The 17,704-nt window shown below is 29.9% G+C and overlaps 1 protein-coding gene across 8 annotated transcripts in view; it reads right to left on the bottom strand.

Moving 5' to 3' along the window:
• The window catches only part of Kair1d (Kainate-type ionotropic glutamate receptor subunit 1D), a 396,680-nt gene that overhangs the window by 122,485 nt on the left and 256,491 nt on the right, over positions 1 to 17,704 (bottom strand). For all 8 annotated transcript variants that reach the window (XM_083099132.1, XM_083099133.1, XM_083099131.1 and 5 more), the window contains 2 exons: positions 8,175 to 8,400; positions 3,129 to 3,284 (listed from right to left, as the gene is read on the bottom strand). In XM_083099132.1, the coding sequence (XP_082955258.1) occupies positions 3,129 to 3,284; positions 8,175 to 8,253 (235 nt within the window). In that variant the 5' untranslated portion in view covers positions 8,254 to 8,400. The remainder of the gene's footprint in view (positions 1 to 3,128; positions 3,285 to 8,174; positions 8,401 to 17,704) is intronic.

Here is a 17,704-nt window from a genome sequence, read left to right as displayed (position 1 = left end):
AAATTCATATATTTTCTAATTACAAATGATATAATAGGAGATAAAAGCAACGTGATAAAGTCTTAAGAAAATATATTATAACGCGAAACGTATTAAATGTTGGCACGCGATATTTTACAGTTACAGTGTAAAATATACAAATATTGTGAAATACATCCAATATAATAAGTGTGATTTTGATGAGTTATTTATTAGATTAATAATAGATATCTTGATAAATAAATAGGAAAAGAGATTTCTGACGATAGAAACATAATTAATTGTCCTAGTTATTTTCCAAAAATCAATAGATTTTGCTGTAATGGAAGTAATTAAGCTCATATTCATGCAATTATTTCAACTATATAATTACAATCATTACGTCATGTTCATTAATGCTAACGAAAGTAATATGAATATCCTTAATATTAATAACAATTTTGTTTTTAATGTTAAAAACATGATGTTTTACTAAATATAAATTATAACTATATATAAATTATATATAGAAATAATCCATATTTTTATGAAAATATTTTACTGTTTAATAAAAACAAAATAAATATATGTTTATATATGTTTTTGTTTTGTCTTATAGCCATTTTTACTATAAGTTTCCTAGTATAAATGCCACTAATTTTAATATCATTAATCTCCCTAGCAGCAATTAAAATATTTTTATTTATTGAAAAATAGTATATAACAAAACATTAGTTGTGTGAGAATGATAATTATATATTATCTTAATTTTGTATAATTTTATACTTATTGTTATAATATTTTATTATAATATTTTAATAATTTTTTAATATTTTAATAATATTTTAAATTTATTTATTATAATATTTTATTATATAATATTTTAATGTTTATTATATACAGGGTGTTCATTTTAAAACTTTCCACCTATTTATTTCATGATTGACTACTTTTTGCGAAAAATAATAAAAGATGTCAATTTTGCTTTCGAGGGAGACATTAAAGTACATTAAATGCAACGAAATTTTTTCATCCCCTTCGTCGGGTTAACTATCCCTTCAAAAATCTTAAATGGCAATAGGGGCCAAGTGATATATTATTTTAAAGGTCTTTTGATTCTCTGTACAACTCTCTTTCTCTTTTTTATTTAAGTGAATATTTTTCGAGAAATCGCACTTGGAAGTTTTAGGTGCAAAATTTTAGATCAAAAAAGTTTTACATGCAAAAATATAATTTGGAGTAGAATTTATTTATTTGTCATTTATTATAACAAATGTCGAAACGTTCTCCATTGTTTTCTGAATAATAATATAAACGATTCTCAAATTCTGAACGAACATTTTTAAAAAAATTTTTTCTGTGGGAGCACTTAAAATCCATTGTTTATGAAACAACAGTGTAAAATATAAACGATTTGCGTCGAAGAATTGTACAAAAATGCAGAGCTATTCCTGTAGAAACTTTTCATGTTTGTTCAGAATTTAAGAATCGTTTATATTATTGTTTAGAAAACAAAGGAGAACATTTTTTTAACATTTGTTATAATAAATAAATTCTACTCCAATATGTATCTTTGCATGTAAAACATTTTTGACACCTAAAACTTCCAAGTGCGATTTCTCGAAAAATATACACTTAAAAAAAAAAGAAAGAGAGTTGTACAGAGAATCAAAAGACCTTTAAAATGATATATCACTTGGCTTCTATTGCCATTTAAGATTTTTGAAGAGGATGAAAGAATTTCGTTGCATTTAATGTCCCCTTTGAAAACAAAATTCTTCTTGTTTTTGGCATTTTTCGCAAAAATAGTCTATCGTGAAATAAATGGATAGAAAGTTTTAAAATGAACACTTTGTATATACAATAATTTTATCATTTGATAATTTTAACTTTCATAGAGAATAAGAAGTAGTATTTTTTTTCTTATAATTTAAAAATGAATTTATATATAACTGTGTAAGATTTTATATATGTGTATATCTTAGTTTAATATATAAATATATATGTATAGTATATATGTATATGTATCTTTATATATCTCTATATAAGAGAAAGTTTATGACGACTTTTAGAAAAATATTCAATGTGAATTTTAAATGTGATTCTTCAACAAAGCATAGTCAATAATTATAATATTAAAATTTAAATTATATAAATAAATTACTTGAATAGTATCAGCATTGCTATCATCGCGGAAATAAATTATTTGTTATCCAAGCAAAGTGAAATTTTTCGCATGTTAAAACTTCCTGATTCTCTAACGCGATGCACTAAATGTGCCGAAACTACAAGAAACGGAATTTAGCGTTGGAAATGGGCTTCGCCTTCGAGATAAGGATGTTAGGGAGTTACACTTTGATAGTGGAGAACTAGGAAGGATCGTCACATCGGGCATCAACTGGCGGCACCCGGTTCTACCACGTGCGAGAATGAAGCTTCACGGCAGCAACGACGTCTCGAATCCTTAATCGCGTAAATGGAGTTTATTTCGCGCATCAAGCAAGTCGTGCGAACTTTCAAGGCAGTTACGTGTGACTTGGCGTGCGATGCATACGTTAACGTGAAGCGATTTCCAGTCAACTTAGTATCCTTTACTCGCAACATAAGTCCTTAACTATTTATTGACTTTTGTTGAGACCACATCAACTGCAATAATTTTATCTAATTTCTCTTATTTCTTGATTCCAATGCTCTAATATATATTGTTGATAGAACGGGAACTTTTATATTAATTTTTTTGTTTCTTTAATTAAAATCTTCTTGTTGTAGAAACATTTTGATTATAAAATTTGTATTTCTCGAATTTTTTAATATATAATATTCACGAATCAAATTTTGGAAAAATTTGATTGTTAAGTATGTAAAATTTTATTCTTTCCACTTTTTCAATATGTGTGTAAATATTTAAAATTAAAAAAATTATTTTAATTATTAATATCTTATTTATTATATTATATTATATTATATATTAAATATTTTAGTTAACAAGTTTATGTGGTAAAATAAAAAAACAAAAAGTTAAAGATAGATTAATAAACTGTTAGCGCAGATTAGATTGCATTAATTGATGATATTAAAAAATAATCAATCTTGATAAGAAGTTTGAATCGAGCGAAGAATAGCAAAGTCTCGTATCATCCGAGTATTTCCGATTCAATTATGAAACTCACCTCGTTTCGAAGCATGGAAACTATCCTGCGGCTGTATCACTTCGACCTGGGCGCTGAGTCTAGACTTGGGCAGGATGTCCCGGTTGGCGTTGATCTTTTCCGCGGCGTAGCGAAAGGCCACTTCCTGCTTGTCGTCCGATGGATGAAACAGCCCACCTGGGAAATCACGCATCCATATTAAAGAGTGCTACTTTGACGAGATCCATGCGCGTGTACTTCTTATTTTCCGTCTGCGATCACCATCACACACAGATCTCTTCTTTATCCAACCATCTATCTATCTGATCCTCTGTCCGTCAATATAACCGAACCATAAAGATTTATGATCCATTTACATCTTTGTACAGAATGATCTAAACCAGATAATTCATATTCCATGTAACTTTACTATTCAATGTATTTTATGTGCATGTGTTATGTATTATAAAATAATGCGTTTTAGACAGTTGTGATATTACAGTGTACAGTTTCTATATTTAAAATATATTTTTTTAAATTCTTAAATATAAATACATTTTCGACAACAGATTATAATATTATTATGGAAATAATATAAGTAGTATAAATAAAAGGCGTATAAAGAACAAGATAGTAGAAATCATAATATCGCGTTCAACTACAACGAAAGATTTATGAAATATCTGTATATTTTTAAAAATAATACAAAGTTTTTATATATTTTATGCTATCGGAAAAGCCGACGTAAATTATTATACATTCCATCTGCTGTCATTTCCATCATCTCGCGTCGCATAAGTACTCTTGATAGTTTCTTCGTGTGGTCCGCTCAAATTCCGCACCTTCCAATTCATTCAGTTAGGAGAAATTGGCGCCATAAATTGATTTTAATCTCGTGTACGTCATAAAGTAACTGTACGAGCAGCTGCGCTGGCTTGACTCCGCGATTTATAGAATTTCCGGGATAGATTTACGTCTCTCGTTAGTGAGCTGCTATCGATTTACTTTAGCGCACTTCGTAAAGCTGTTCGATTCGCCACGGTCATTGTAACATACAATAATGAGTAAAATATAGCGCAAATAAGAAAAACTGAATAGCACAGGAATATGACGTGAAATCTGGAATGTGAAATAAAAAAGCACGTAGCTCTCGCATCGGGAGAATAAATTTTACAAAATTGTTATGCCAGATTCGTAAGAATAAATATGAAATTAATATAACTTCTATAAAATTTCCATTAAAAAGAAAAGAAGGGAGGTTGCGGGATGCTAGAGGGCGCGATTAAAAACGCGTAATAACATTAACTTATCATCAATCAGTCGAATTCGTGTTATGAATAATGTTAAGCATGTGTACGAGAATACACATCGTGAAAAATCGATATTTCCAGCCAATCGAATAAAGTCGCGAATATTCTGTAATAAAAATCTATCCTTATATCAATTAAATATTTCCTTGTTTGCAAACCAAATTTATTAAACTCGTTTATTCATTGACCGTTGGTAAATTATTCTGCTCAAATTGATGAAGCAATACGTCGTCGCTCTTTCATCGCAACCATTATACGATGAAATAAAAATGATAAATTAATCCCAACTGAATACGTAAGAGTTTATTCCAAGAATTCCATACCTCGGTTTAATTATACACTCGAAAAAGCGAGTTTACCGCTGGTTTATGCAAATAAATAGAGAAATATATACAACCACATGCGAGTTTTTAATCTTGAGTTTGACGAGAAGCATGTTTGTAGTAACGTTAAATCTAAAATGAGCGAGTGATAAATTGCTCTTTTAAAATGGAAGATTGCTCTATATATGTATAATTATAAGGATAGCAAAAGACAGCTTTTTATCAGCCCATAAATGATTATTGGTTGCATATTTTTTATTATGTACATAAATTTATATAAATACATAAGTATATAAATTTAATATATATTTAATATATATTTAATATATATATATATATATATATATTTAATATATATATATATATATATATATATAATGTATTTAAATCGCTATATACGGATAGAGATCTGTTCATATTTATTTTTACGAGATAAAATTAGAAAGATTTAAAAATTAGAAAAATAAAAGAGATTTATCTCTACAAACTATTTTATATATCTTCAATAAAAAAACAAGCACATTTATACTATTTTTCCTCTTCATTATTTAATTTACCAACAGAATTTTAATAAAGTAAACTATGCGATTGTTTGATTAACAATAACGATGAAAAAACAAATGGAAATGTTGCAAAAGAGCGTCAAGAAAGCTGCAACAGATATTGAGTATCAAAGAGAATGCTGAGAAAATTAGAAAACTAAAATGCGAACCGTTTAAAATTCAATCGACCTAATGCAAGATAAAGGAATCTCTAGCGACGTTTCTTTTATCTCGATGCGTCTCTTTTCATATTATTCCGATAAATTCTTTTGCCTTTCAGCGTTCCGGTGCAGAAAGATATTGACCATACACATGCCATTGATATACGCTATGGAACAAGCACACGTAGCACAAATGAATGCATCAAAACTCATAGCGAGTACAGCAAGCATCTTCCTGAGCACTGACGTATAATATTGATCCGCTTTTGCTTCTCGCTATCGTTATTTTAAAAAAGAAAGCAGCTCTCGTAAAAGTGCAACGTGAATTTACATTTCGATAAAAGTTCAAAGTGTAGTCTGAACTCAATGCATCATGTTACTCGCGTGTATCTGTATACGTCGTATTTTAAAAACGACGATTGTAATGTTAAACATAATAACAATTTCACATGATTTTTCGTTTAAAATCTACAAATTGCTATTGTTTTATCATATTGTAAAAGATAAGAATGAAGTACAGAAATCGAATACAAATATGTGTATAAAATGCTTGTATTATTAAACACAATATTTGTGTTTGAAAAAGATGCATGAATTAATGATATTCAAATATAGATATAGCAGCCAATGTAATGTAATGTATTACATTGTCATTAGATTTTGATGACTATTGGTATTGTCTTCGGATAACAATAGCATGTTTATCGAACAATATAATAAAAGCTTTCTGTATGTGTTCCTTTAAATAAACAAATTTTTTTTCTGTTAAAAAGACACAGATTAACGAAAATCACTGCACTTTACAATCACGTAGTTATAATAATTTTCTCTGTGTAATGAAAATTTAAATATGCATAGCTTTTATGTCAAAGCAACTGAACATTTGTATGCGACCCGAAAATGTTATACTTTTGAAACATTTTTTCTAGTGGAATAAAATAATATTTTGCATTAAAAAAGAAATATGCTACAATAATTTAAATATAAGTTTTATATTTTTGATATTATATTATTTTAATAATTAATATGTAAATATTAATTCATTTATGTAGAACTATTTAAAAAAAATTATGATAACTATACTAATTTTACCAATTTTTATAATTGTTATACGTGTATATATACATATAATTTTAAAAAACAAAAACCTTGTTTAAACTATTAGAAAATATGAATAATATATTCTTTTTATACGAATATTTGAAGAAAATTAAAAATGCATAAATAAAATTATCGCTCTCTTTTATCATCGCTTTTCTATCATGCAATATATTTTTAAATAAAATAAATTTTAGATGTTACTTCTAATCTCAATTTTGCAATCTTTTTGTGAGTTGTATGGCTGGAAATATGCTGTCACTGTCCTGTTTACAGTCAACTATTACTGCTTTTAATATACTCATAGGCAGCTAATTCACGACATTTGATTGTGAAATACTTCATATTATATATCCGCTGTATACGCAGTAGTACAAGCATGGCTGGCATCGGACTGATTTTCTCTGACGCGCGATAGAGCCAAAACTTTTGTAATTATCGTCGATAAAATGCTTGTTTCGTTGTCCATGTTTCGTTGCCAATGTTCCATTTGCATCACCATCAATGCAAATTAAACAAAGCACTGTTAGTAATGCGATGTTACAGTCGTTAATTTCAATTATTTGTGCTTCACAGCCGAAACATTTTCACGGAGCTATTATAGTGTAACGTTAGCAACTACTATACGTATATGTAAGAAAGCATAAAGCAAGAATAATAGCAGATTGAAAGTAAGGTGATATAATTAGTAAAAACATAATTTTGAATAAAACTACAAATATAATTTAAAACGATTATGATTTCACAATTGTAAAAGTAAAAAGATAAATAATAACGTTACAGTTGAACGATATATACAAAAAATCCCCATATAAATCCCTGTGAAAGATATGATTTGTGTTATTTGATGCCGCATTATACAATACAAATGAGAATATTATATAAATTCGAAATATATATCAAATTATATATAAATTAAATATAAAATTCGAAAATTCTTTATTATAAAAAAATACACAAAATTTGAAATTTATTTATTATTTGTTATTATTATTATGTTATTATTATTATTATTATCATGTTATTATTATTATTATTATTATTATTATTTATTATTATTATGTTACGAATGTGTTTTACACTAACATTATATGAGATCTGTTACAATTTTTTTATCGCATTATAAAAATATCGAATTTTTCAGTTAAATTGCAATAAAAGATTATATTAACATTCTTAAAAAGAAAGATTATAAATAATAAGGAAAGATTATAATAATAATAAGATCATATAATAATAAATGATAAAAATATATTAGCATTCTTTCTCATATATACTTCAATTTGTACAAATTTTAAAAGTAAAGCACACAAGATTGAGAAAATCATCCCTCATGCGTGCACTTTCTTTGAAAAGAAATTTTAACTTTGAGATTAACTTTAAGATTAACTATCTCGATAATTAAGCTTGAGATCAAGATACCATTCAAGTAAAGTTCGCTCGGAATTAATTTGAGGAATAAGATCTTATCTGTTTATAATGTTCCCGAAGCTTCATTCTCAATATCAACTCGAAGAACCAAGTAGTCGTGCTACCGTCTTCTCCCTCGCAAATATTATCGAGCGGGACATTGATAATAATTTTACTGACGCTATTCAATGCGGTCGAAAGGGTCACGGCTTTCACATCGGGGGAAGCTGGGAAAGATACTCACCTATCCTAATGAAATCAGGAAGAGCCGCGGCGTGGGCGACGAGGAGCGCCAGCAGCAGCAGCAGCCACCTCGCAGCCATTTCCGGTTCCGGTTCACCTCGCCGCCTCCCCCGTCCTCCGTCGCCGCCACCACCGCCGTCGCCTGCAGCCTTTCCTTCTCCTTCCTTTCTCTCTTTTCCTCCCTCTAAACTCTTCCTCTCTTCGTTCTCCCAAGGGAACTTACGCCACTGGAAAACAAGATTGGACAGCGAATTCATTAAAATGCACGCTGCAAGCCTTCGTATCCGGCCTGAATATCTACGTTCGTATAAGAGAATTGTGTTTCGAGAACCATGACATCATTGATCGCCGACACGAAATCGGCTATGATTGTCGCCTTACGAGAACCGGAAATCAATGGAAGAGCGGGACCAAGCGATAATGGACCTTTAAACTAATCATCGACATCGTGATAGCGAATACAGAATCGTAGGACAAAAAAATTGCAAAGTATTAAACCCGAAATTGGATAGATAACATCATATTTACTTAATAAAGTACATACTTCTATGTGCATATGTGGATACATTTAATCATTTTATTTAAATCATTGTTTATTAAGTATTCACAAAATTCATTTATTTAAATGAATGTATTTTTTTAAACGTCACAAACTGCTTTCTTAGTGCGTCATTGCATTACTATCTCTCAAATGACAAAATGTATAAAAGATACAAATATTTTATACAAATAATTATCCGCGTGCAATTAATTAACTTCAATGATTAATGTATAATTATATTGAGGCAACGAATATTTATTAAAAAAAATATTTTGCACGATTTATTTATTTAAAATAGGAATTAAAATGAAATAGGACGGAAATCATAAATTATTATTTCATTATTTACGAAGATAATTAGTTCTTTAACAACGTTTGAATTCAAATATAACTCATTTTAAATTTTGTATTGATTTAAATATTAAATTTTTTCACCGAAATATAATTTTATGAATCAAAAGAGCGCGAAAATAAAATATAAAATATAATAGAAATCACCTAATCGAATAATTCAAGCAACGAAAAGTCAGAATATATTAATCCTTTATTTATAACAAATGTACCTCATAATATTAATGCATTCGACATATATTATGCATACAATAATGAATTTTGATATTTTTAACAGCTTTATTACACTCCTATACCACTTTAGCTACTAATTTGACTTTATTATAATTGTAGATATAAAAATATTTTCAATGTATTTAAAAAAGAGAAATATATGATAAAAGTTTTTTCATTTAAATTGTTTATTTAAAAATTATTATATTAGATTTTATAAAAGTTTATAAGAGAGAAAAAAATATGTTCAAGAATTGTATAATTATTTTATTAAATATATATTTTAATAGAAAGAAAAATAAGAAGAACTATTAATGGGCGTAATCATAATAATCATTTTTATAAATTAATTATTTTGTTCACTGTTATTTAAACACATTCGCATTAGATTAATGTTTATGTTACAATTTAATCGCTCATAATAAGACACGGGAAATGAAATTATGAACATAAAAATGAAAATTTTGCATGTTAGTCACTGTTTTTTTCTCATTGCAGTTATTGCATAGCTCTTTTAAATTACGCAATATGTATATGAACATATCTACTTAATGCTCTCAATCGGTGATAGAGTGCGCGCACGCAGATGAAGTTAATTAAATATGTAAATAGTAAAATTTCGACATGCGAATAATTGCGGTTGGACAATGCGACATAATGACAGAATGACTATAACAGATATAAATGTCTCTCATTCGTCTTTTTTTAAATATAAGTTTTGTAAGATGTTACACACGAGTGTATATGCCGGCAGTTTGTATTGTAGTATTATGAAACGTCGTGCTGAATATAATTCCAAAATATATTACACGCTGAAATATATTCTGCGAAATACCAAGGCATCTTGCTTCGCCCAGTTCCTCCCTTTTGTTACAGCTGCCCCGTGATACTCTATGAAGGTAAATAATACATATACGGTTGGATATCGCGTAAGAAATGCAGATGAATGGTCGCTGATTTTAAATCACAACATTCCTAGATATAAGTTGTTATCCCATTTAAATTTTCACGAATAATTGTTATGTTTTATTATAATATTTTTCATAATTGCATAATTGCTCTTTTTTCATAATTACCCCAAGCATTTTTTTATTTATTTGATTTAGTTTTCGATCGATTTAAGAAGAAAGAGAATAGATTTTTACATATTTAAAATATTTTATTTTTTTCCACCTAATTATTAATTATTAAAGTATATAGAAATTGAATCTTCAAATTCTAAAAGAAACCTTATAAATTTTTTTGCTGAAATTTGATGTATAAAAGTATTGTAGATTTTGATTTTCCAAATGGATATCTCTATTCAGTTGATCATCTATGTTCGTTGATTCTTCAGCGAATTTTTTACAAATTACGAAGCATGTGATTCGCCGCGCTCCTCACGTTTACAAAGTAATATTACGACGATTAAAATTAAAAATACGATAATTACAACTTCAATACGGATAGTCGGTTAAGCAAAAACACTGACGGAAATGGGAAGAACGAGGGAAAAAAGTAGAGGATTGCGCGCGTTTTTCAAACCGAGAGCTAGAGGGCTTTTTTTTTCGTAATGCGAGCCGCGAACGTGTAGTTACAATGGCCATGCGTGTACAATATACGAGCTTCGCGAGAGCACTGATGTGAGTCAGAATGCGCAAGGTTGGTAAATGTAGGCAGGAATACAGTGAAAATACATAGCGCTGCGTCGCGTTGCGCCGAACTAGCATATAGAACAGTGCCATGTGTTCTAGAAAAATATTTGTTAATCCTGCAATGCAGATTTCGTAAGCGTCGTAAATCCCTTATTCGCCTTTGGAAAATCCGCTCTTTCATTATGGGAAGTTGTCGCGCGCGCGAGGACGGATCGCGTTTATTTTTCCGTTTGTTTTCCCCGAGCTTTTTGCTCGGTGCATACGTTATTCATGAGTCGCATTGAATTGTTTATAAGGATATTGTCAGAGAGATCGTGTCAATCGAGGACGCATGATACAACAACGCATGGTACGCAGATAAACTGCATCGCGATACTTTCGCCTTTATCATCGTTTCGTGTTTCAGTCAATCGAATCGTGATTTCAAAATACATGAACTCGAGCGATTAAACATTTGAATGTTTTATCGAGCGTTTTATATTTTACGAATATCTTAAATTCTTTAGTGACATAATTCTCATAAAAATAGCGCACTGTTCAAAATTAAACATTACAGTTGTGTAAGTGTAGTGTGTAATTACATTTATATCAGTTTGCCGAATGTTTTGTATTCGATACTGCTATACATTACGTTTCGGTTATATCCGAAATTACGCAGTCATGCTGCTATTATCGGATCATCTCTACGATAGCGTACGCGCAATCAATTATAACTATCTTAAATTATATTATACGTTGTAGAAGCAATATAACGCTATGCAGTAATTTAACCTATGCGGTAAGCTGAAAGGCTGGCAAATGCGATTTATAGCTTCAATTTCGATGGTAAATGAACGACAACCATTAAATTCGCATAGCATCTGAAGATATAATTATTTAAGAAGTTATTGTAAAGGACATTTGTTGTAATATAATCACATAGCAATTTTTTTCATTAAGATTTCCAAATTTTAACTTTTAATGAAGTTTAACATTAAATAATAGATTACATTCAATTAATTGTATTTAATAATATGTATATTAAATTAATAATACATGATTAAATATATTTAAAATAATTATAACAATATGGATTTAAATAACTACGTTCATGACAAAGTTGAATACAATAGAATTAGCAAATAATACTTCCTAAATCTGTATTGTTAGAGTAATATTATTGTAATATATATAATAGACGCAATGAATGAGGTAATATTAATTTTTCCAAATTTTTATATCCCTCGGGAAAATATTTACTCTTTATTATTTGTTTCTATATTATATTTCTCAGGAGATTATCCAAAATCTCACACTGGTTCTCGTTGTCGGTAATACGAATTAATTTAATAGGACAGCAAAGACTAGCATTACAGTGCAACGTTATACATACTCGCAGCGTGCAGTGCACCATTTACCTATTTACCCATCCGCTGTGCAGTGTTCCTAGAATTACCGACTCGGGGTAGTTAACCGGGAAAACCGGCGCACCACTTCACAAAACGCCCCGTCGTTTCCGGTCTACGCCCGTGAGACCTTTCGGAGCGGAGCGAATATTGCCAAACGAGTAACGCATAGACACGGCAGTTAACACATGCATCGATAGCTGATTCTCTTTTCGCATAACTTATCAGGTTGCAGTCATTGGCTTCCTTCCGGGAGTGATGTTACCGATTCGAGCGCGGATCCCGCATCAACATGGATCCACGAATTTCCGATATATTGGCGAACTCGCAAATATAGCGCGCTCCCGCAGATGTGCTGCGAAGCTCGAATCCTATTCGCTCTTTTTTTTCCACGGCATGCAATTTCTACGCAATTTGTATCGCGCAGTTGCAACAGAGCAAAGTAAAATTGGATAACATAAAATGCTGGTTACGCGTATTTTAATTTTCGATATTAAACTGATATATTTTTAAATATTCAATATGTTAAACATAAAGGGATCAAAGCCCTATAATTTCAAGTTGAAAATTGGACCGGAATTTGCTCGCGTTATTTATAAAATATTAAAATTATACTGTAGAATATACTGAGGAAAATATGAAAAAAGCAATAGAAAATAATGTGACACAAAATCTGCAAAACGCGAGCTTTCTCTCTTTTATACTAATTACATTTTTATTATATTTTTTACTATAAAAACTTTCTAAATAGAAATAAGAGAATTATATTATGTTGGAAAAAATATTAAGAATCTTTTTAGATTGAGATTCGAGCTATATAAACTTTCAAATTATCATTATAAATCAAATTTATATCAAAATATAAAAAATTTACATTATGATTTTAAAAATAAATATTAATATTAATATTATATTTTCCGAAACACGCAATCACAATATACTTTATTAAAAATTATGTACTTCGATTAATTACAATTCGATTAAAATTACAATCACTAGCTGAAAGTAGCAATAATTATATGATAAACTAACAGATATACGAAACGATTGTTTATAGTTTGGCAATTTTATAATTAGATATTATCGATGCACATAGCATTTTTATTCATAACAATATTATATAAATCATCGTCCCTTCATTATCGAATTCGATTATCTTCAATCTTATCGTGCTTTTCCAATATCATCCTAAAAAGTATCGTATCATTTTATATTCTTTCCTCCCCATCAGAAAAGATTGTAAAAAAAATATTCTACCGTAGGGCATCATAAAGTAATATTGACACTTCTCAAGAAAAAAAAATTTCTCAGATCGTTAGACAAGGAAAATTAACATTTTTTTTCTATATAACACGAGATAATAAAAAAGAGATAAAGCTCCATATATGTGAAAATATAAATTTCATGGACTATTAAAAGTCAAATGTGGGAAGGTAATATGTGAATGTCTGATTATAAGATGATAAAGTAAGATAAACAGAATATCTCTTGATTTACAGATGATATTTTTACTAACTAAATGTCTCAAAAAATATATAATAATGTGAGGAATTTTTATATCAATGTAAAATTGAAGGCTCTTTATTGCAGCAGAAATCTAATCTTCTTTAAAAAAAGAGAGATCGAAAGAATTTTTAATTAAATTTTATTTCTTCAACTCTAAGATTAAGTTTCTGTTTTGAAAGTGGATTAAATCATTTTTCTGTTTAAAATTATTTAAATGCCATTTTGTCACGAAAACAATGATCTCAGATTGTTTAAAAGATCTATTCCTGCAGCTTTTAAAGTACATCGTTAAACGTGCCTGAAGACACCCTCGTCCGCGATTATAGGTATAGTCATGATTTAGTCTCTATATATTCAAGGATGCAGTAAATGAGGGTGAGAGAAGGAACAACGAGCGCTCTAGGCGAAGAGCCGACATTGGCGCCGTTCGGAGATGCGCGTTGAATTTTAATGAACGCTTTGCCTTTGTGCGCTAAGCTCCTTTCGCCAGAGTCCGTCCCGCAGGACCGCGTGGGCATGAAATTTTTATGGAAACACGGATCATTCGTTTCGCGCCTCGTTTTCCCTCTCTACGCGATCAGATGATCTATCTCAGTCTAGTGTCGCGATCATCTTATGACGACACTTCCCTTGGCGGTAACGACATCCTGCCGGATATTCTTTTTCGCGCAATTATTCCCGCGGTTTCCGATGTAAATGAAATGCGGATGCGCTTAAAATGCGAGATTGCAAATATATTGAAGCACCTTTGTCTCTCGGTACCGCGCGTGATCGATCTGTCATCTGGCGCGACGCCAAAATGGCGCAGTCATCAATTTTAGTGAAAAATTGGGCAAAGTATGAAACTTAGGTACAAGCAAGAAACTTATTACGACCATTTGGTAAGAAGTACGGGGAAGTTTAATAAGCACCGCAATGTGTGTTGCAAAATGAATTATGATAGCGATCATAAGTCATTCGCCTTCTCTTGTTGAATACTAAATTGAAAGTTATAAAATTAGAGATATCCCACGATCGCTATAATAATATTTAAAACTATATCATGTATAAAATATATGAAATATTTTTCATTTTAAAGTCATTAAACGTAGTAAATATAAAAAAATAAATATGAAAAATATAAAAATATAAAAAATATATATAAAAAATAAATATAAAAAAAAACGTACAAATATAACGAATGATAAAAAGATTTTGTGTTATTAAATACTTTTACTTTAATGATTTTCACGTTATAAAGAAGTACTCATAATAACAAGTTATTTTTCGTCGTTTTTTAAGTTAAATTTTTGAAATAAAGCAAATTTTTTTAATTCAGATGTAATTTTCATTTATTTATTAATATCTTTGTTTTTTTTTTACGTTGACGTAATGACACTCGGGGGAATAATATTATATAATATAATTCATATGTTCTCTCGTCTATTGATTTTCTCATATCTTCGATATTGCTTCTGCGATATTTTATACGCGAATGAATCCTCGTTACATTGTCGAAATTGCCGCGTTGCGACTGCAAGATTTTCAGTTTTATTTTCGGATTCGCTTTTGAGTCCCCCTTTTGTTTAACGTTTCACGGCGTCTTTCTCTCCTGCTCTATTCCCAAATGGATTTTGCATAAGAACGGAGCGCGCGTCGCTTCGCGCGCAGTAAAGCGCGCATAAGTACTTTCTTTCGGAGCAGATATTCATGGCGAGGTCGTAGCAACCATGCCATCGAAAAACATTCGTAACGTCTTCCATTCGCGAGTCTCTCGCGATTACACTATGTATCTCTCTTCCCCCGAGAAGAGCTCGTTTCCTTTCTGCGTACGATCCGCCTGAACGACGAAGAAAAGAATGCGGAATGATACACGATGCTCTCCGAAGCGGAATTGAGAGGAGGGTCCCAAGGATTTGCAAAGAAAAGGACAATGTTTGGAGTTATTGTGAGGAAAAATATCATTCGATCTTCAAGATCTGACAATGGGACTGTGATATTGCATAAATGATGGATAGCACAAGTGCTACTACGTTAGATACATGGAATGCATGTTGCACGTTGAGTACATGAAATATATTGATATATTGCATGTGAAAAACTTTTAACAAATCGAAGTGAAAAGAATATAGAAAAATTTAATGTAAAAAATGTTCCTTATTAATTTTGAATTATTGTAAGTCAATCATCATTTCGTTTTTCATCCAACATATATGACATTAATTATTATATTATAAGTTATTATAAGCATTATACTAGAATTTTAAAAGTAAAGAGATTTAAAAGTAAAAAATATTAATATATGTGTGATATTTTCTATTTGTTGTTTAAATATAGCATTTTAAAATTCTGTAACTTTTGCTACTGCTTGTTTAGATATGCATCTCTTATAAATAAATTTCTCTTTTCTATATTTCACAAAATTATAAATTTATGTTTTATTAAACCAATTGTAATGTAATAAAATTTCAGTGAATCTATCCGCGTGTAAACGACATAATAATTTAAAAATATTTTCCATGAATTTACAGAATTTTGCGCTTGATAAGCTAGCGAGAAATCTCCGAATATTTTACGCTTTTATCTTTTTAATTTATGGACAAAAAAGAATTACGAGGCAACAAGCTCTCGCTTTACATGCTTGCATCAGTGCGAAATTTCTCACTTACGCATCAGCGATGGACGGCATCAGAATTTACAGGATTCTCGCTATCGTGAGCATTTGTGTAATCCTTACCCGTCGACTATCGTCGAGATCGCACGTCTCCGTTTCCGTGTTATGTCACATATGTATTATATATATGATGTATATAAGAGCAAAATATGTGCAGAAAAAATATATTCGTATATTATTGTGACTTGTGCACGCAGATAATTGAGATAATTACACGGCGAGTTGTTCCTTTTACGTTCATATTTGTGTTAAAATCTCTCGTTCTCCCTTTCTCTTTCTCCCTCTCGGTAAATACTTAAAAACATTATCACGTTGCCGCCACATTATTCATCTGTTAGCTGAGTGGAATTTTTAATATCATTTGAAATTAAATTTTAATATTCACCACCCTATTACTGATAATTTAAAGATTGTACGGAATATTTATATTTGCAATATATGTCGGAAATTATTTACTCTCTTAATTATTATTAATTTCATGAATAATTAATATGCAGAACATTTCACATTAACTTGCTCAGTAATAAATTAATAACAGAAATAATGATAATATAATAACAGAGTAAATTTCCATGATAATTCTTGCATTTGAATAATCCCAATTTTATAAAATCGATAAACTGTATAAAACACAAAAAATTTGAAAGTATCAGAAGATTTAAAATTTTCAAGTTTGATATATTCGAAAAACTAATCCCCATAAAATCTTGAAAGACTCTTAAGATCTAAAAATTGCTTAAAAATACATACTTAAGGAATGAAGAATTTTAAAATCCAAGGATCTATAATCGAAAAGTCTAGCATCTAAAAATTTAAATATGCTAAGTCTTTATAAAAATTTAAATATCCGAAAATTTGTGAAAGCTTTAGAGTTCTAGAATGTGAGAATTCAAAGACTCAATTAAAGTTTAACGCTCTTAGTACCTAAGAAACTACAGAGAGAGAGAGAGAAAGAGAGAGATTCAACTTTTCTGAAAACCAAAGATTTAAATATTCAAGAATCCACGAATATATGCTAACTCCGTGGTAGAATAACTTTATTAATGAAAAATGTAGAAAACTTTGTAACAATGTATAACAACATACCACACTTGGTTTAATATATTCTCGCAGCACGTAGACTTTATAAGCTAAGCATTAGTCGAAGAATGGCGAAATGGCGTGAACGTGGTGCCGCTTGGGTTTTGTAAGAGAGCTCGTCCCGAGGGATCTCAGCATTTTGTGCACCACTTTCCAACTCCAGTTATG

This window comes from Camponotus vicinus, unplaced genomic scaffold (genome assembly GCF_025532165.1).
Source record: "Camponotus vicinus isolate PSW18456_S1 unplaced genomic scaffold, iyCamVici1.0 SCAF_5, whole genome shotgun sequence".
In the NCBI taxonomy this organism is placed as follows: Eukaryota; Metazoa; Arthropoda; class Insecta; order Hymenoptera; family Formicidae; genus Camponotus; species Camponotus vicinus.
This window is presented reverse-complemented; position numbering and strand designations above follow the sequence as displayed.